General features: G+C 46.2%; 1 protein-coding gene across 1 annotated transcript in view; it reads right to left on the bottom strand.

Annotated features, from left to right (window-relative positions):
• Nucleotides 1-2221: 2221 nt before the first annotated feature.
• The window catches only part of LRIG1 (leucine rich repeats and immunoglobulin like domains 1), a gene marked incomplete at its 5' end in the record, with an annotated part of 90076 nt that continues 72262 nt past the window's right edge, over nt 2222-20035 (bottom strand). Inside the window, 10 exons of the mRNA XM_048315993.1 lie at nt 2222-3689; nt 3910-4218; nt 5328-5474; nt 6058-6180; nt 7470-7889; nt 8434-8715; nt 9345-9665; nt 11597-11760; nt 13854-13925; nt 15191-15262. Coding sequence (XP_048171950.1) covers nt 3457-3689; nt 3910-4218; nt 5328-5474; nt 6058-6180; nt 7470-7889; nt 8434-8715; nt 9345-9665; nt 11597-11760; nt 13854-13925; nt 15191-15262 — 2143 coding nt within the window. The remainder of the gene's footprint in view (nt 3690-3909; nt 4219-5327; nt 5475-6057; nt 6181-7469; nt 7890-8433; nt 8716-9344; nt 9666-11596; nt 11761-13853; nt 13926-15190; nt 15263-20035) is intronic.

Below are 20035 nucleotides of genomic sequence, written 5' to 3'. Positions count from 1 at the left end.
AGTTTATAATTTTCTAACATCCATTTCCTTTGCTTTGAATAAACTTGGCACTCAACATAATTCACCACCTGTCTCAAAGTGCAAATGTGTCAATAGTCAGGGACTGGGACAGACAGGTACTGGCTGAATTATGCCTGGCTTCATCCAGGGGCAGCTGCTGCTCCCTGACCCTGAGGGCCTGAGGTCCTTCCCTCACAGGAGCTGGTGGCTCTTCAAGCTAAGGCTGGGTATGACCACCTTGTAATAAAACCAAGGGGCAGCTTGCAGCCACTCCGTGAAACCCCATAGGTGCAGTAGCACTGGAGCAGGTCCCTAAGTAATGGATCTAAAGTGAGCATGAAGTGTTTCTGCCCTTATCTCTGCTGCTTGTTCTGAACAGCAGTCCTGGCAAAGGTGGATTCCCAGACTCAGCCTCAGTGGAACTGGTATTTGAGTTGCTCCATAGGAAAAAAGTGACAACCCCCCTGTGATAAACCTGCCCCAAAGTAGTCATCACCAGAGTTAGCAACCTCATGTTAGCAGAACTCAAATCATCCATCCACAGGTACCAACAAACACCACTGGAAAGCAGCCTTTCTATAAATAAAAAGCATCATTGTGAAGTCAGAAGTGACAAAGATCTGTTTGATTGAGGTGGGCATTTCTTTATTACCTGCCCCCTCCCATTAATGGACAAGCTTAAAAGACCACATAAAAACATTTGGGACATTTCCATTTAAAAGTCTGTTTCAACCATGAATCCACAGTTTTCCTTATAAAACAAGTGTATTTCTAACTAGCCCAGAATTGCTACACAAGGCAGTGTAACTCACTTGAAGGTGGTATTTTCATATAGAGAGTCTGGCTGTTCAACTACATAGTGTAATATTATGTTGCAAGGAAAAAAAAAGTATTGGATGAATTAATGATACAGCTGTCCCCTTAGGAGTGCAGTTTGGTTTTGTTGTCAAAACAGCTCTATGGTTTCAAACCCCCCCAGAACAGATGTTTTTTGGGAGTGAAAATGCATTATACTGGCATGGGTTATTTATTCTAGGCAGGGCAAGGCTGGATCATTGCACACACCTCAGACAGGTGGAGCTGGGTCCCTTCGGAAGGGGAAGGAAGGGCCTGTGGTGAGGGCTGTGGTGCCCAGTGCTGTGCCAGCACACATGGAAGGTAACACCTCCTACGATGATATGTTTGAAAGGTGCACTGTTATGAGACCACCCCTGGTTTACTGCTCAAGTTATTTATTTTGGTAACTGCTTCCCAGTCATAACAGCCTTTTCCTCTGGTTGTTTTGGGGCTCTGTACTGTTGCCGAGTTACTTAGTGCCTCCTGTGTGGTCCACTCTAAAGTCTCACACAGTCACAGTTCAAATAGTAATTTTTACAAAGTTTTGAAAAATAATAGAATTTAAGTTCTTCCACCAACAGGAAAATATCAGGTTGCTATGTCATTGCTCACTGCTTTTTTTTTCTTTATAAATTTCATTTGACACAGTTGAACCTCTCTGTTATTAAATGTGTTAAGTACAATAAATTTCCAAGGGGAAAGAAATTTGTGCTAAGTAATGCAATTGAATCACAGAATGTCTTGGGTTGGAAGGGACAGAATCACAGAATTAACTAGGTTGGAAAAGACCTTTGAGATCATCAAGTCCAACCTATGACCTAACACCGCCTTATCATCTAAACCATGGCACTAAGTGCCAGATCCAGTCTCTTTTTAAACACCTCCAGGGACAGTGACTCCATCACCTCCCTAGGCAGCCCATTCCAACGCCCACTCTGTGAAGAAATTTTTCCTAATGTCCAGCCTAATTTCCCCTGGCACAGCTTAAGGCTGTGTCCTCTTGTCCTGTCAGTAGTTGCCTGGGAGAAGGGACCAACCCCCACCTGGCTATATCTTCCTTTGAGGGAGTTGTACAGAGTGATAAGGTCACCCCTGAGCTCCTTTTTTCCAGGCTAAACAACCCCAGATCCCTCAGCTGCTCCTCACAGGATTTGTGTTCCAAGCCCTTCACCAGCCTTGTTGCCCTCCTCTGGATGCATTCAAGCATCTCAACCTCCTTCCTAAACTGAGGGGCCCAGAATTGGACACAGCACTCAAGGTGAGGCCTCACCAGTGCTGAGTACAGGGGAAGAATCACTTCCCTGGTCCTGCTGGCCACACTATTCCTGATCCAGGCCAGGTGCCATTGGCCTTCTTGGCCACCTGGGCACACTGCTGGCTCATGTTCAGCTGCTGCCAAGTCAGTACCCCCAGGTCCCTTTCTGCCTGGTCCCTGTCCAGCTGGTCTGTCCCCACCTGTAGTGCTGCAGGGGTTTGTTGTAGCTGAAGTGTAGGACCCAGCACTTGGACTTGTTAAACCTCATATTGTTGGATTTAGCCCATTTATCCAGCCTGTCCTGACCTTAAAGGTGATCTTGTTCCAGGCCCCTGCCATGGGCCAGGAGACCTTTCATTAGTCCAGGTTGCTCAGAGGTCCCTCCAACCTGAACACCTACAGGGATGGGACATCCACAGCTTCTCTGGCAACCTGTACCAGTGTCTCACCACCCTCACAGGGAAGAATTTCAATTTCTTCCATATCTAACTTAAATTTTCCCCCTTTCAGTTTGAACTCATTACTCCTTGTCTTGTCACTACAGCCTTCCTTATATTGAGGGCACCAGAACTGTGTGCAGAACTCCAGGTGGAGTCTCACCTGAGTGGAGCAGAGGAGGAGGATCTTCTGCCCACAATGCTCTGGATGCAGCCCAGGACACGGGTGGATTTCTGGGCTGTGAGTACACATGGCAAAGGCATGTCCAGCCTCTGATCCACCAACACGCCCAGGTCCCTCTCCACAGGGCTGCTCCTGGTCACTGCTCCACCCAAGCAGTACCTGGGATTAACCCAACCCCGGTGTACATGGTGTAAAGGAACTTCCACTGAAAAGAGGACAATCCCTTTGGAACGGTCTGGCTTTTAAAAGTTATGCTTATGCATTTAAGGCACCAGAATTATTTCTCTCACAAAGTTTAACAGCAACCTGATACTGAAAACAATATTGCCAAAATTGTAAAATTTCACTCAGTTTTCCATGCACTAAAGATTAAAATAGCCTCTGTAAAAGATATATATTTTTTTATATATATTTATATATGAAAACTCTTATGTACAATTGTATCAAATACTTTTCTCTTTACACAATAATCCCTTGCATTTATGTGCTTCATATGCAAGTTGACTTTTGAACACTTCATACTTCTCAGGGAAGTTTTAAACTATGTACAATCAGATGACGCTCGAACAGGAGTTTGTTCCCCATACAAGCTTGTTTCTCATACCTCAGTTGGTTGCCTTTGCCAGGCCATCAGTTCGAGATTCGAGGTAGAAGTAAGTAGCCTATATACTCTGTGCAAAAAAAAAAAATTTAAAAAGTAATAGTGTGTTTGTTAATTTGCACATGGCAGTCAGTGTGTGCTCTCAGTCCAGAGACCTGTTGGGTAGCTTGGGCTCGTGACCAGAGTTGAAGGGCTGGGCTGCGGTGCCACTGGGCAGGAGAGCCTGCTCCACTTCTGCTTCCCTCTGCAGATCCAGTAGTGCTGGGGACATTTCGGGAAGCACATTCAGTTGTTTTAATGACCCTCCTGCTGGTGAAGCTCTCACCAAATTAAGGTTGTTAAGCTCTGAAGGCTTTGCTGCTGCTTGTGAAGAGCCTGCAAAACCCCAAAGGATCAGCATGGTTAGGTGATGCTCAGCCTGCTATCTTCCATGACCCTGGAGGTCTTTCCCAAGCTTAATGATTCTATTCTGTGCTCAAACCAACCCCACCGCTGCCATCCATGCCTGTGAGCTAGTTGAAAAGGCTGAGGGGAGCACATGGGGCTGTACCACAACCCCGATGGAGCCCAAAGGTGACCCCAAGGAAGGACGTACCGTGCGTGTCTGCGAGCAGCGCGCTGGCCGTGCCCTCTGGCCTTATCCTGTCGTGGTTGCTGGGGTAGAGGGTCCCGTCTGTTTCCACCCTCTTGCCACTGGCAATCCCATTGCAGGGCTGAGCATGAAGAAGGCTGGTGCCTGCACCCCTCTTCCTATGGCGCTCCTTGCTGCTCAGTGCATTGGGGTGGGTGTTTTCCACAGTCTTTAGGCTCTCAGAGTAGCACTCGGAGTCCCTGGGGTAGGTGTGGACGTTCATGCTGTCCGTGCTGCTGCTGCACTCTGTGCACACCACGGGCAGCCCATAGCCTTTGGGGGAGGAAGGGAAAATCAACAAAGGAGGATGAGCAGCTGGAAGTGGTCAGCACTGGAGCACACAAATCATGGAAGGAAAGGGCAATTCTGTGTAGTTCAGGGGGGAATCTCTCATTAAATAATGTGGACACTTTGTGATTTTACACAGGGCTACTACACAACCAGTTTTCAGAACTCTGTAGCCACCATCACTAAAGGTAGTTCCAATCAATAGCTTTAGTTAGGGATTCTTTTTCACTCCAAAGAAGTTGTAACTTTCTTTTTTTTTAAATAAACTATGCATTTATTTCCTTTTCCAGACTTTCTAATCAGGGTAGAAATGCAAAGTGGAACTCTCCTGTAGCTGCTTTAAAATACCAAGTTACCTTTCTTATTTTTGTACTGCTGCTTTACAAGGGATCACCATCAGCTCACACTGTTATCTCAAGATACATTATTACTGGTAGTGGGAACAACAGATGAGCAGAATTCAAAGCAGCAGGAGTTTCTAAATGTTGAAAGTTAATTTCCTTAGTGCACTCAACAACTTTCCATTATTAAACTTTACATTAGTTTCTTCTAGAGGGAAATTTGTTTCATTGACTGGTTTTCTGTGGCTTTTACAATACAATGTTAGAACAGAAAGCACATCCTAAAAATAGAAAAGTATGCGTGTAACACCGTAAAAATTGGCAAAGAGCAGAGGCAGGTGTAGTGCCCAAAACAAATTTTAAATTTTTAAAATAAATAAATAAAAAAGCTGAGCTTTGAAGTCAACAGCCCTTTTAAAAGAGCATGAAAAAATTTAACACCTTCAGTTTTGAAAGTGCTCTCATATTCTAGGAATATCTCAAATCAAAATTCCCATCAGCCAGCTGGACAGAATGGCAGTCAGGAGCTTTACTCTGCCTCTTTCTGACAGTTCCTCAAATTCCAACTATCCACGCTTGAGAGAGGATCAAAGCAAGCAGGAGAAAGTAAATTTTCTGTGCTTGCACCTGATAATCATTCTGGGCTTTTTTTTCTCTGAAGGTAACAATTTCTTGTGTTAATGCTGTCTGACTTGGAGGGCTTTGTGATCTGTACAAACACGAAATGCCTTCCCAGATTAATGGGTTTTGTACCTGTCTTATCTGGAACAAGCATTCCATCAGTCATGTCCTCAGTTTTCCAAGTGTCTTTATTATAGCTGACACACAGCTTGGGCTGTCTACAACCTACAGCAGGAGCTTCAACATCTGGACACCTTCCAGCGTCAGTCTGACACATACCTGTAACAAACAAGCCATCTGGTTAAAGATCACAGCCCTCTGCTCACACTTAGGTGACTTGTTGGTCTTATTTCTACTGGAAAAATGGAGAAAAAATAGCAGTGGAGATAATAGATAATTTTCAGCTAACATTTAACAGAATAAATGCTGCACAGTCTCAGGAGCATCTTAGTTCAGAACTCTGAACTTCTCCTTCCTAATGTGCTGTGTTTAAATAGTGTAAAACCCCAACATTTAATTTCAAAGCCTGAAGGCAGGGACAGGCAATGCTAATGCATTTTCTAGTATAACTGTGTGTAACTCTGCTGCCAAAAAAAGAATCCAAAATTAGCAGAAAACCAGTCCTTGGGGCCTGACTGAGCAGTTTCTGAGGCAGTCAGCTTGTGGGAACACTTACTTCTGGGAGAGGAGAGCTCTGTGAAGTCAAACACAGATCCCTGCTCTGCATAAATGCAGGAGTTACATTATGAAGATCTCTGATAACTCAGAACAAACACAAACACAGAAGTACTCTGGGCTGTGATTTCTACCTCCCATATCAAGTTCAGATCCAGCATTACAGAATGATTAAACCATTTCTCACCATTGCTGTCAATGTGTCCTTTGGGCTGCTGGGTATCCACTCCAATGGCCACTTCCTGCCTCTCCGAGAGAGTCCCTTGGGAGGACAAGTAGCTTGGCACGTCAGGAGGCACAATAGTCTCATCTAGAGCAATGGGAGCAAGGAAACCTCAGTTCCCAGCAGGATTTTCAAAGTAAATTCACATTTTCAAGGGGGATTTGGGACCAGATCTAGAACCGGTTATTTTCTGTAGGTGCAATGGAAACTGAACTGCCTAAATATTCCTTTCCCCTCAGAAGCCCCATTCCTGATTTTTCAAAGCTTAAAGCTGTGAGAGAGAGTGCTGGTAAAGGCACTTTGAGGGTTTGCATGTGGCATGGTCAGTACATAGTAGGTGGAGAACTATTTCTTCAGAATAAGTAAATCCTTCTCTTTCCCCTGAAATTCAGTCCCTCCTTTGAGTCAAGCCCTCTGCCTCCTGAAGTCAGGAGTAAAAGTATTCTGCACAACAAGCTCTTTGATTCCCGTAAGGCGGAAATAAGTCTTAAACCTCCTGGCTGTCCTTGGCTTTCTCCATTTTCTATCAGGTAATTTCAGTTTCCCTTGCCATACAAAATCAAGTGAAACTCAATTATATCAGGCATGAAGCCCTGGATTTTCAGGACTGAAAAAAGAAGTTATAAAAGAATCCCACTAATACATCACACTGCTAACAGGCTATCCAAGACTTCCTACCTAACCCATGTCTTCAGAAATCCTTTTGTACTCTGCCTAAAGCTAAGCATAATATAGGAAGGCTGCAAATCCCAACAGGCTGGGAAAGTCTTAGGCTGGTTCTTACATACTTCTGTTTTGTTCAGAGGCTGTGTAAAGAGGTCAGGAGACTTTATTCTTACTGCAACACTTATTTCAGCATGAAATTATCCCCTCTGAGTATCAGGAGAAAGCAATAAACGCTAATTCTTTCTTTAAAAAGTAACAGATACCCCCCATCAGCAGGGCTAGCTCTTATAGCCAACATGGAAAAAGGGATTCCATCTTCAAAGTCTAATTTTTCAAGTTTTGAATTCAAAATCTTTGAAAATACAGATTTCCAAAAAGTAAGACAGGTTCCCAGCATCATGGACATCATCCAGACTGCCTCAAGAGTTACCACGTATGGTCATGGAAAACCAAAGTAGCAAAGCAATGGCTGCAACTACTGCCAAGTGGAAAAGACCTTCCTTAAAGAGCAAGCCAAGGGGAGAAATGCAGCTCTGAACATGCTTCAGCAGCATGTGAAAGCTGGTTCCAGCTCTGTGAGCCAAGAGAACCAGGGAGATAAGCCAGCTGCAGTTCAGTGCATTGTGTGGCTCCCTGATGGGCCGGCTCAGCCTCAGTGGGACATCTGGCAGCACAAAAGGTTAGAGGGGGCCTCAGGACACTAGAGCTACCTGTGTTGGTGACACTGTACTCTTCACTCTTCTTCCTGGTCTGGTAGATGATGCAGACCCAGACCAGGGAGGTGAGCACGATGCTGCAGACCACGGCGATGGTGATGATGCCCACGGTGGTGCGGTCCTTGCGGCAGCCCAGCGACTGCAGGATGCTCACGTGGCTGTGCGCGCGCTCCGTGCCCAGCGTGTTGGACATCTCGCACGTGTACTTCCCCGCGTCCTCCAGGACAACGTTCCTGACGATCAGCAGCTGGTTGCCCGAGGTGAAGTGGTGCCTTTCCGTCACCACCAGGGGCTGGTCACCTTTCAGCCAGGTGATGCGGGGCGGGGGACTCCCCGTGGCTTTGCACTGGAGAGCCATGGTCTCACCGATAGAGACCACGTGGTCTTCCAGTGGATGGACCAAAGATGGAGTCTCTGCAGGAGAACAAACACAGAAATTAATTCTTAGGGACAGTGTAACATCAGATTTAACAGTGCTGAACATTCCTGATGTTCCTGCAGACACAGCAAGGCACAAAGCAGGCACATGCTCAGGAATATGGCAGCTGCACACCACAACAGATCTAACAACCACAGCTAAGGCCTCACTTCCCACAACCAACTGGTGTTAAGTTTTCCCAACAAGAAACTTCTGAGGACATGGGCCAACAGCTGACACGTGAATTATTTCATAGGGCAAGAGAGACGAAGTGCAATTTCCTTTTGAAGTCATTTTCCCAGAGAGCAAATAGGCTGGTTGAAGGGGCTTCCTCGGCTCAAGAGGAGATGCAACATACAGCTCCTTCTCTAATTTAAGAGGTATTTTTCATTAGTGAACTACAGTGTAAAAGAATGAAACAAGACTAAGCAGAACATTTGACTCTGTCTTTTCTTTATCTGCAAGTGGTAAAGAGCTTGAACAGCCATCCCTCCCAGTTCCCACTTGCACTCGGCCTCCTGGGGCACTGGTGCATCTTACCCAGGACGGTGAGGGTGGCATTGGCCAGCACAGACCCTGCAGAGTTCTGAGCTGTGCAGCTGTAGACCCCCATGTCCTCGATCTTCACATCTGTGATGAAGAAGACGTCGTCGTCGGGCATGACGTGCATGCGGCGCTCGCGGGCCGCAGGGAAGTCGGTGCCGCCGTCCTTCTGCCAGGCGATTTGGGGCGTGGGGTGTCCCTCGGCTGCACACTCCAAGCGTGCCGTCGTCCCTGTCCGGCTCGTGATGTCGTGGGGAGTTTTGATAAATGATGGCAGCACTGATAAAAGAAAACAAAAAAAGGGCATGAGCAATTCTGTGGGGGAAATACCATTGTCTGGGCAGTTCTGTTTTCCTTCCCACAGAGAGGATGAACATGACCATTACCCACAGGCAGGAGGATGTCCACCTGCTTCTGCAGGGTATCTCTGAACTGCTGGGGACTGACCCTGTGTTTCTATAGAGCACACCTGTCTGCAGAATCCATGACACCTCCAACTGAGATCATTAGAGCTGGGATCAAAGCTAATTTTCTTCTGTGAAGACCTGGGAAAAAATCCATTATCTGTCCTACACAGAACTTCCAATCACTACATCCCTCTTCTTTGCATCCCTTTGTTATTCTTGTTTTCATTGGGCAAAGAATCTACCTGAGCAGCCAAAGAGAGGCAGCTAAAGCTGTTAAGAACATGCATGCTGAAGTGCTTGGTTGGATGGCAGCCAACACAAAATGGTGTGTGCTCCTCACAGGGCATTTCTCAGCATCCACTGAGATACAGACAGCTGCTGCAGAGGTTAGGAGCTCACCACCAGGAGTGGACCCTTGGGAAGAACTAAGTGGGTCCCAAGGAACTGTACCATGTACGAGCTCAGGCTGAGGAGAGGAATGAGGAAGCAGCTCCCACTCACCATTAACAGTGAGTCGGGCCTTGTTGGAGTAGGTGGAGCCGAAGTGGTTGGTGATGACGCACTGGTACCGCCCCTCGTGTGCGAAGGTGACGTGCCGCAGGTGCAGGATGGTGGTGCACTCCATCACCTCCCCGTCCTTGGCTCGCACGTGTGCAAAGTTCTCGATCTCAGCGTTGTGCAGCATCTCGTTGTCCTTCTTCCAGGCAAACATCATGGGGGAGCTGCTGCTGCTGGCAGCCAGGCAGGTGAAGCGGATGTCCTTGCCAAGGACGGCCACTGTCGTCTCAGGTTGGATGATGATCTGTGGCTTGGGGAAATCATCTGGGAGGAAACAGCAGCAATAGTCAGTGCTGAACTCTGAGGGGAGACTGGAGCAAGCCAAGAGGTGAAATGAGAAATAAGCAGTGCTCTGTAGAGCAGGTGTGCCCCACACAACTCCACTGAGTGGTTGGTTTACGTGGGATTGTTGTTCCTCTGGTTCCTTCAGTGGGCTGAGATGGTCACCTAGTTACCTCAGACACCTACAGGACACCCAGCTCCTTTACCAATGTGTGGCTGAAATCTGAGAAAGATGCTATGATCTGAAGAAAATATTCAGACCATATTTAGGCTGTCCTTCCTTGTACAATCCATGCATGAAGAGCACGACTGAACTTAAAACCTCACCTCCAGACCTGTATTGGCATGAAGTAGGATGGGAGAGGACACTTAAAGGGCTGCAAGTGTCACCTCCGGGGAAAATTTCTCATGGGAGGTTTTAGTGAGGTGGGGATTGGTCTCTTTTCCCAGGCAATAGGACAAGAGGTAATGGCCTCAAGTTGTGCCAGGAGAGGTTTAGATTAGCTAATAGGAAACATTTCTTCCCAAAAAGGGCTGTCAAGCACTGGAACAGGCCTGCCCAGGGACCAGGGATGTGGTGGAGTCACCATCCCTGGAGGTATTTAAAAGATGTGTAGATGTAGTGCTCGGAGCCATGGTTTAGTGGTGGGTTTGGCTGTAGTAAGTTAATGGTTGGATTCAAAGATCTTAGAGGTCTTTTCCAACCTAAAGGACTCTGTGACTCTACGCAGCCCATGCTGTCAAAGCAGAAGCAGCTGTATTTGCCTGTCACCCGCCCGGGGTGGAAAGCTTTGCACACTCTCTCTGCCCTGAAGACTGTTGGTTTTAGCAAGGTTCCAAGCAGATTCATTTATTAGATTTCTACAAATGGTGTAATTTAATATTTGACTGAGGTTTAATTAAACAGCCAGGCCTCTGGAACCAGGACTACTAGTGCCTGGAGGACTTGGCAGGCACCGGGAAGCAAAGCTGCATTTGCTTTGTGATGTTGCTGTGGGGATGGAGCCTTCAGAATCTCTTCTTCCAGATGAGCACAGCAAGCCTCCCTCCCAGCCTGCTCAGACAGAGGCCACCTAGGCAGAGCCTGTCACTGGGGGATCAAGAGGGACACTGGAACAAAGCTTCTGCTCCATGTTCAGTGCAAGTCATGCATTCAGCTCAGTTAAATAGTGTTTGCAAAAGCTCATTTTTCCTTCAAACAACCACGTGCAGCTCCACCCAGGATCCTCACTGGTTGGCTCCACTGCACAGGGTTTGGCTCCTAAACCAGGCCTTTCTTTTCCCCAAAAAGCTGGATGCCTGAGCAGCATTAGTTTGGCCTCCAGTGATGATTTAAATTTCTTTTTCTTTATGAGAAAGGTAGTAGATGTTTATGTGTTCTGGGTATTAAGTAAAGCTGCTTTGAAACCATAGCTCAGGTGAAGACTCAACTGAAGTATTTGGAAGAAGCAGCTGTGATGGAGGGATTCTCCTCTGGGTTTTGTTTTTAACTCTTTGTTGTCTCCAAGAGGGAGAAAGATGGGTGAGGAACACAAATCCGCAGAAGAGCTCAGAACACTGCAGAAGGAAATAAAATTACAGCTGCAGTCTTGGTACTGTCAAACTGAGAGGGCTGGGGAAGTGTCTGTGCAGCCCCATCTGGAAGTGGAACAAGCCTTAGTCCCTTTTGATTTAATACTCAGAGAGCCCTGTAAGGAATACTCTGGATGCAAGCAATGCAGTGTGGTTTTGGTGGGAAATAAATTGTAGCCAATGACAAATTTTTAAAATGCAGGCTTGGGCTTCCTTTGATCCCACTGAATAACAAAACAAAACAGAAACCCTCTCATAATAACATGCTGGTAGTCAAAGAAAATGTTTCCCAAGTGACTCCTACCCTTCATACAACCTCAAAACACGCAGGAAAGACTTACCACACACAAAACTCTCTGGCTGGATGGCAAAAATGCTCTTGCTTTTCAGTGACTCAGGATGGGCACAGGTGGCCACCACGAAGGACTGCAGCTCCTTCTCCACTAACCACTGGGGCAGCCACTTCAGCTGGCAGTCGCAGAGGAAGCTGTCGCTGTTAATGTGGCTGCAGGGAAACAAAACCAACATGAGCCTGCTGTGAGTCCTGCACGGAGGGAAGGCTGGGAGGCTCACAGCCCTTTCATGTTAAACACATTCCTCCCGCCCCCCCAGCATGGGTGGAGGGAAAAAAAAGGACTGCAGGGATGTCCTGGAGGCACTAAAGATGTTACAGACATGACACATTTAAAGAGCATTTCATCTCCACATAGACAGCCCCACTCCTGTACTGCAGTGACACTCTGTAGCACCTTGTACTTATTAACCAGCTTGCAGAGTGATCCCCAGACAAGCAGTGTCAGAGTTCCTTCTCTGCCCCTGTGGTTTGAGCATCTTTGGTGGGGACCAAATTCAGCACTTTACTGCTGAACAGAGAGAGGACACCCAGCTGCCACTGTAAGGCCTCGAGTTCCCTCCATGGCAGAGCAGTAAGCAGAGAGGCCCTGCCTTCCACTGGGTGAACCTGGAGTTGTGTTTACTGATTAGCAGAAGCAGTAGAGGAGGAAATGACCAAAGATATTTGTGTAAACCCCACACAAACAGTAACTAGTCTGGAAAACAAAACACATTTCTCAGCATCCTGAGATGTTGAGAAATCCTGAGTTCCAACCCCACCATTGCAGGATTCTGTAATTCTGTGATCCAACACTAGCTTAGCACCTTATGTTAGGAAAAGAGGTGTGAAAAAGAGGCCTAAAAAAAAGGGAGCTTCAGGATTAATGTGGGTTTTTTTCAATATTCTGGGCCAAATTATGGCTCAGCATAGCTCTGAGGCCAGTGAAGAACTGTAAATTTAGGGCATTCAGACTTTGGTCTGGTTTGCAAAACTCAGTCTGATCCTTGGAATTAAATGTGAGGATGCCTCAGAGACTGGGAAAATGCCCCAGAGAGAGCTCTTGTCCTGCAATACTAGAAGCTATGCAAGAGCAGGGTATCAGGAACACAGCAGAACCCCAGCTCCAGCACTGCACTGTAAGATGTGAATCTCCTGCTATTTTTCTACCCAATACCTCAGGAAATCCTGAAGTTTGAAATGAGCAGGAAAGTGAAAAAGAAAGAAATGGACTGGAGAGGGAGGGAATATAGGATTTGATTTTTCCAAGCTGTCCACTTTGCTCTTCTAGAATGATGTGTAGTCTCTAACACACATGATGGCATAAAACCCTCCTGGCTAGTTGGGACAGGTCACAAGATCCTTCAGCATAATGCATTCTGCATGTAAATGCCCTCTAGCTGAACTTCTCCATTTTATAAACATTCCTTCACAGTATCTGGGATCTCACTATCTCTTCCTAATAAGATCAATCTTTCATCTCAATTTTGTTTCAAGAGCCAGTGCAGAAGATAAAGTTTTTAATCACACAACAGACGCACAGTGTTTATCTTCTTCATTCCCAGTCACTGGTATCAAGTGTCACTGCTAACAGTGACCATCTGATTCCCATTTCCAATGTCAGGAGCAAGAACCTGTGCCTACCCAAATACCAAGTAAGTGATTTTGTGTTCCACAGACACTGCACTACTCCGGGGCATAGCAACACACTGACAGTGGATTAAATATTTATGGAGAAGAAGAGAAAAGGAAACCAGGCAAGACTGGAAACAGTGTCTGATAACAGTGCAGAGCCCCAGCCTGGAGCACAAGCGGCAGCTCTGATAACACATCTGTATTTTTATACCAGAAGGCTGGATGACAAGTGGATGCAGTTCAAATGCTGCTTATCACTGCAGTATCAGTCCTGTGTGTGCACCCTAAACACAGGTACAGCAAGGGAGCAGATGGACCACTGGGAATTAAGTCCATGGTGGTGTGAGCAGGAGAGCTGGCTAATAGGACCAGGGCTGGACTTCCTGAATGGAGATGAATAATTGCACAGGCACAAACCTGCTGGAAGATCCTATTCTGATGATCTAATTTCACTCACTATTACATGCAAGATGTTCCTGTGACAGCTCCTCGTGTAAAAATACCCCACAGAGGAGGACGGAGGGGAGGGGCAAATAAATGAGTGGTAATGTGGATAAGACCCGTGCTGCTGCTCACGTCCAGGGCCAGGAGGATCCCTCCTGCCTAATGGTGTGAGCAGGGCAATCACTTACAGCTGCTGCAGGCTCCTCATCCTGGCAAAGGCATCGGCTTGGATGGAGCGGATGGCGTTGTCCCCAAGGTTCCTGCAGGCACAACCACAGGCAATGTGAACAAAAGGGATGCTGTGGCTGGGACAGAGCCTCTCCACATTGATTTAAACAATGACTCCAGTAGCAGGTGATTTGGTAGCTCCTTGTTAAGGCCTTGTGCACTTTCGGTGCAGAGAAATGCTCCTCAAAACACCTTTATATTATTAAAGTATTGCTGAACAATAGCCAGCCAACAAAAATTACACTTAACTAAATCACTAAGTCATTCCCTACCCCATCTTCTCACTACGCTTTCTCAGTCTGAGCTACCTCCATCATCCATAGCTCGGAAATTCCTCAGCCTCCTCAATAACCAAAGATAGTCAGGAATGTGGTACCCCAGGCTAGACCTTCAGCAAATATAAAAGAAAGCAAATACTTGCACACTACACAGCATCTGAGGAATTATTTGAAAGTGACTTGGAGAGGATATTGTTGGGTTTAAAAAAACATCCCAGTATTTCCAAAGGAAGGGGTTCTTAAAAGCCTCCCTCACAACTATTGCTAATTAAAAAAATAATTTGTTCTCTGAAAAAGCAGTGTCAGATTTAGGGCTGAAGTCTACTAAGTGACATGTAGGGCAGACGAGCACTACTTAAAGAGGACAATCTCAGTAGAGCATTAAGGGCACCTTTATTTGAGAATGTACCCCCAGTCAGGCAGCCCAGATCTTCCAGTGTGCTCTCGATGGCCATAACATATCATACAATCAACAGCCAATAAAACATGCAGAGCACAGTCACATATACTTGTCTTAATCCAAGAAAGAAGGTTATTCATGAATCACTGCTGGAGTCACCAGCCTTGGGACACAGAAAAAAATTACACAGAGGCAACCAAAATTTACTTCTTGCAAATGGCTCTAAGGGGGTTGTGCTGAATGGGGATGTTCAGTGCCTGCATCGAAACCAGTCATCTGCAACATATGTCACTGCCAGAGCCTGGGTTTAGGAGGAAGTTGAGGCAAAGGAGGAGAGCCTTTTTACTGCTAACAGCCTGCAAACAATATTGTGCAAGTCAAGGTGATACTCCCAAAAATTAAGAGCATGCAAATTTGCCATATGTTCTATAACTTTGTTCCTGGCACAAAAAAAGGCCAAAGTTGAGGCGGACTTATAATGAGAAGGAAGCAGGTGGCCCCCACAAATGGACTGGCTTCTCAGTTTACAAAGACACTATTAAATTGCTAGCAGATTTCTCAAGCAGCTACTTTTGGCAGACCCCCCTTCCCGAACTCTGAGGCATGGTGGGTTACTCACAGGTGCTCCAGGGCCTCCAACCCTGAGAACGCTTTCTTGGCCACTGACTTGATCTTGTTTCCAAACAGAGTTCTGCAGTTTCCAAACATCCAGTGCCAGATAAACAGAAAGAAAATGGGGAGAGGGGGGCAAAAAAAAAAAGAAGGAACGCAATTAGTGTGGCTTTATCTGATATACACACTCAGTGTAAGTCCCAGGAAATCTGAACTGCACAGAGATTAAGAGGGCTGAAGCACACTCACTTTCCTGCTCCTGAAATTAAATCCTTTTATCTGTATTTGAATTTAATAGTGATGACAGCGCAAAAGGGAATGTGCCATATCATGTAAAAAGGCAGGTTTGCTCCTGTGCTTGGGAACCAGCTTGCTGAGTAACAGAAGGTCCCCTCTGTTCTTCACAGGCTGGCTGTGGACAGGATTAAGTGCAGTGACAGTTTAACAAGATATTGGTCTCTCCCCACAACACTTTTCATTTCTGACTTCTTCCCAGACAGGAAAAAGAGTGGTCATTTATTCACTGGTACTTGGCCTGAGCAGCCATCAGCGCACAGAGCTGAGGACTGCCCCTGGGCTGCACATTTACACAGCAGCTGACTGGAGGCACTGCTCATTCCTTCCTTGTAAATACAACAGCAAAGTAATATCATGCAACAGATCACAGCCAAGGGAAAATATCTAGGAGCAAAAGGCAGAACAGGTAATGTCCAGAGCTGAGGAGTGGGCTTGCTTGCATCTGTGACCAGAGAGCATTCTTCCAAATCAGCAGTGGCATGAGGGGGACTATCACCAGAAAACAGCCAGCTGGAGAGGTCCCAGCCCAGCTGCCATCTCCAAAGCAACAGTTCTCCATAAATATTGACCAGTGCTAATGGCCAGGGGCAGGGTTCGTGCCAAATGGATGGTCTCCTCACCTGTTTTAATAAAACACCAACCAGTGTTACTAATTAGGAACTTTTTTTTTTGCTTTCCTTCCCCAGGCTCCCTCTAAGGTTTATCCTTCAGGTGCATCTGTTACCACCACACGATGTCCGGTGCAAGTCATCACCCACACCTCAGGTGAAAAAAAGGCACATCTGGTGCTGCATTTGATTTTGAGTTTTCCTTCAAGAGTTGTACTTCAACACAGGGTGTAACGTGTATCTGCACCCTAAAAAGACCTAACACTATGATGGTCCCACTGCTTGCTTACTGTCCAGGGAAAGAACAGGGATGGGGCACGTGCAGCCGTTCCATGAGCAAATACATTTCCAAGAACTTGTCAAGGCTTTCCACAAAGCACTTTTCAAATGTCAGCATAATTTGGTTATATATTGGCTCCCAGAAAGCCCAGTTTCAAATACCCCCAGCACCAAAAGATGTGTGCAATCATGTGTGCCATCATTTGGTAAAAGGGATGTTGCATTAATGAAGGCTTTGAAAAATCCATTAGAATGATTAATACAGTAAATAATTTACTATATGTAAACTCTGGTCAAATGGCTGCATCCAGACACACTGATTTCTGGCGCCATATCTCTAAATAAGGGTGTTATAAGGACGAGGTAAGGATAAAATAACGACCAGAGGAAACAGCCTCAAGTTGCGCCAGGGGAGGTTTAGATTAGATTTTAGGAAAAATTTCTTCAGAGAAAGGGTTGTAAACATTGAACAGACTTCCCAGGGAAGTGGCAGAGTCACCATCCTTGGAAGTGTTGAAAAAACATGTGGACATGGCACTTCAGGGCATGGTTTAATGATGAGCATGGTGATGGTGCTAGGTTAATGGTTGGAATTGATGATCCTAAAGATCTTTGCCAACCTTAATGATTCTAGTGGAAGTTAGATGGGCAACTGCTGTTGAAAAAATTATGCTGAGCTTGGGTTTGATAGCTGCAGATTTCTATTATTGTTCAGTGGATTTTGGACTTTGAAAATTGGAGATACTGCTGGTATCTGTTTATTTTTCTGTGCAGACAGAAGCAGTACATCTGGGGATGGGAATACACAACTATACCACTTGTGTAGGTGCACATGACTTGATGGCTGGACATGAGAAACACCTAACACACTTAACAAGTCAGGCCTCAGCAAACTCATTACTCCTTGCAACTAATTTGAATCAATTTCAATTTGCCTCCACAAATCTGAGAGTTTGAACCCAGCAGCCCCCATCAAAGGGCTGTGGAAGGCTGGAATGTGAAGGCAGCAGAACACAGCCACAATTAACCATCCCACTGCTGTCCAAAACCTCCTCCATGGGGCAGAGCCAGGCACAAGCTCTCCTGGAGACTGCACCAGTGTAATTACATGCCAGACACACCATTCATTGCAGCATTTTCTCCTCCAGCCAGTTTTGCACCTGCAGGAAGATCTCGCTGAGTAAGCCATCAAAAAGCCGGTTACATTTAGCAGCTTGAATAATTCGGAACCTCCTTGTTCCGCAGCGATTCCACCGGTGCTTTTTATGCTTCAGTGCTTCTCTACTCCCTCTTTCTTCAAGCAACATTTTAATTTAGGCCTGTGCTCTCCATCCTGGAGAGCTTCATATATAATTCAGAGAAGGCTAAAGTGACTGGCCTCTCCGTCTCTATTTAACACCTTCGTGTCAGCGAACAACCCTCTCTGTGCTAAGTCCTTTCAGAGGCTAATCTGTGCCAGATCAAAGGGGAACGGCTTTTAAGGCAATCTCCACAGAGCTGAGGTGATTATTAATTCATCAGAAGGTCTCCTCTGAAGTGCCCATTTACTTTTTGTATGCTAATGCATTTAAAGCGGTTGATGGTTTAAACACAGGCCCTAAATCACACAGTGAAATGTTTGCTGTAAGGGCTGATCTTTTATTTACAAAAAAATCCTGATACTCACTTCAGCCTTAGAAATCACCAGTTTGGGATTTATGTGTTGATAAGCTAAAACAGTTCTGAGGAGAACCCTTTAAAAGTGACCACTCTCAAGTATTCTCAAAATGCCTCAAGAAATAATAATAAAATAATTTCATGTTCTGAGCGTTTTTTAGCCTTACACTCCGGCTGACAGTGAACGATCCCAGCAAGCTGTCTGTCCCACAGCAGTTCACTCTGTTAAGTAATCAAACCACTCCTGTCTGCCCCAAACCAACCTGATCCACATGCTCTTCCAGGCTATGAAATGTGCTGCAATCCCCTGCACAAACCTTCCCTGCACATGTCCCTCAGCCAGACTCAAAGCTGGCCCAAGTCCATGTGCAATGACTGACATCAGTCAACAAAGGAAAGAAAGATATAAACAAATTTCTTTAGACTTGCACAAGCCTTTAGTGCATCCTTGGCTACTGGCAGCCCAAACCAGCCATCTTTTGGAGGTGTTCCTTGTGCTGGGTGATAAACTTCCCATCAGGCCACGGCATTTTACAGAGGAGAGCAATAGCTGCTCTGCTCAGAGCTCCCAGCACATAATCCCACAGACTGTCCCTGCCCCCTTTCTTCCTCCTTCTGCTCCTTGCTGTTCCTCCTGGCCTCTGCCTGACCCCCACAGCTCATCAGGGCTCACTGCTCCTGCTCTCCGAGTGAATCCTTTTCCTGAACTCTTTCCTTCGATGCTGTCTCCTCTGGATTTATCACCATTCTCCTGATATCTGCACCCAGCATTTCTAACATATCCTAATCACTTGGGGCCACTACTTTTGCTCCCATGCCAGTGGACCTGTTGGAGAGATGTGTCACCAGCAGTGGTTGTCCCAAAAGGACAGCTCTCTCCGCTCCTTTCCACCACCTTCTCTCCCTTGTCAAAGCAGCACTACAGACTCATAATCCCTACAGCCTGCAAATCCCACTGGATAAAGTCTCTTCTCCCATCACCCTTACAGCTGCTCACATGGTTTCACTGGGTTCTTCAGACAAACCAAACACTTCAGTCAGGCAGCCAAGGACTCTTCTACTCACCACATCTGCTCCTCTGCCTTTTTTCTGGCAGTCATGGGAAGATTCCCTGACTCTGCATGCACAGCAATTCTTACTGACTTCTCTCTCACCCCCACACTACTTCTGCTTCCCTGCCTGGCTCCCCCCATCCTTAAATCCTTCTCTGCCTTCTGCCCCACTTTACGTGCAGCTACAACTTGGTTCCTCTCTGCGTGGACCCAGCGACTCCCCTCAGCAACGATCAAATGCCATCTCTGTCTGTGATTTCAAATTTTTCTTCTCTAAGCACTACATCCCCACAAATCCTGCCATGGCTCATCCCACTCCCCGAGGAGTCTCTAATGAGAGCGTGACAATATCCCGCCTGCCAGGATTCATTCCAGCCATCTGCTATCCATCGAGGTACTTTTACTGCACCTCTGGCTGTGCCATCCCAGCATCAGAGACAGCGGCATGGGGGGTGCTGAGAACTTCAACAAAGGCAAGAGGTAATGATTAGAGACTCTTGATTTGTCACAAGCCATCAGAGACTCCTCTGACAGGGCTGATTTATATCACCCGTTTCAAATGGAATAGGGACTTGTACAGAGCAATGTGAAAATCCTTGTGAAGGCCAAGCAAGCCATAAACATTTGCAAGGCGCATGCTTGCCTTGGGTTTCTTTTTATCTCTTTAAGAGCCTGTGCCCCATGGTGCCTTTTATTGTCACTGCACATGGAACTGAGCCCAAAAGATCACTCTCAGACAGAGTATCCCACAGAAACGAATTCTGTTTCAATCCTCTGTTGTAACAGGAAGTGGCGTGATTTTTCTCTTCTGTTTATTGTTATTTGCTGCATCAGTCAGTGCCTCACTGAGGATTGCAAGGGGTCGTTTTTGTTGCTTGTTTGCTTTTGGAAGTGAGGAATGGTTGTGCTGAATTTTATACACAAAACCAGCTTAAATTTCTCTCTCCTGTGTGTCTGAAC

This window comes from Corvus hawaiiensis, chromosome 11 (assembly GCF_020740725.1).
Source record: "Corvus hawaiiensis isolate bCorHaw1 chromosome 11, bCorHaw1.pri.cur, whole genome shotgun sequence".
Taxonomy (NCBI): domain Eukaryota; kingdom Metazoa; phylum Chordata; class Aves; order Passeriformes; family Corvidae; genus Corvus; species Corvus hawaiiensis.
Note: the sequence above shows the minus strand (reverse complement) of the source record. Positions and strands in the feature narration are given on the sequence as shown.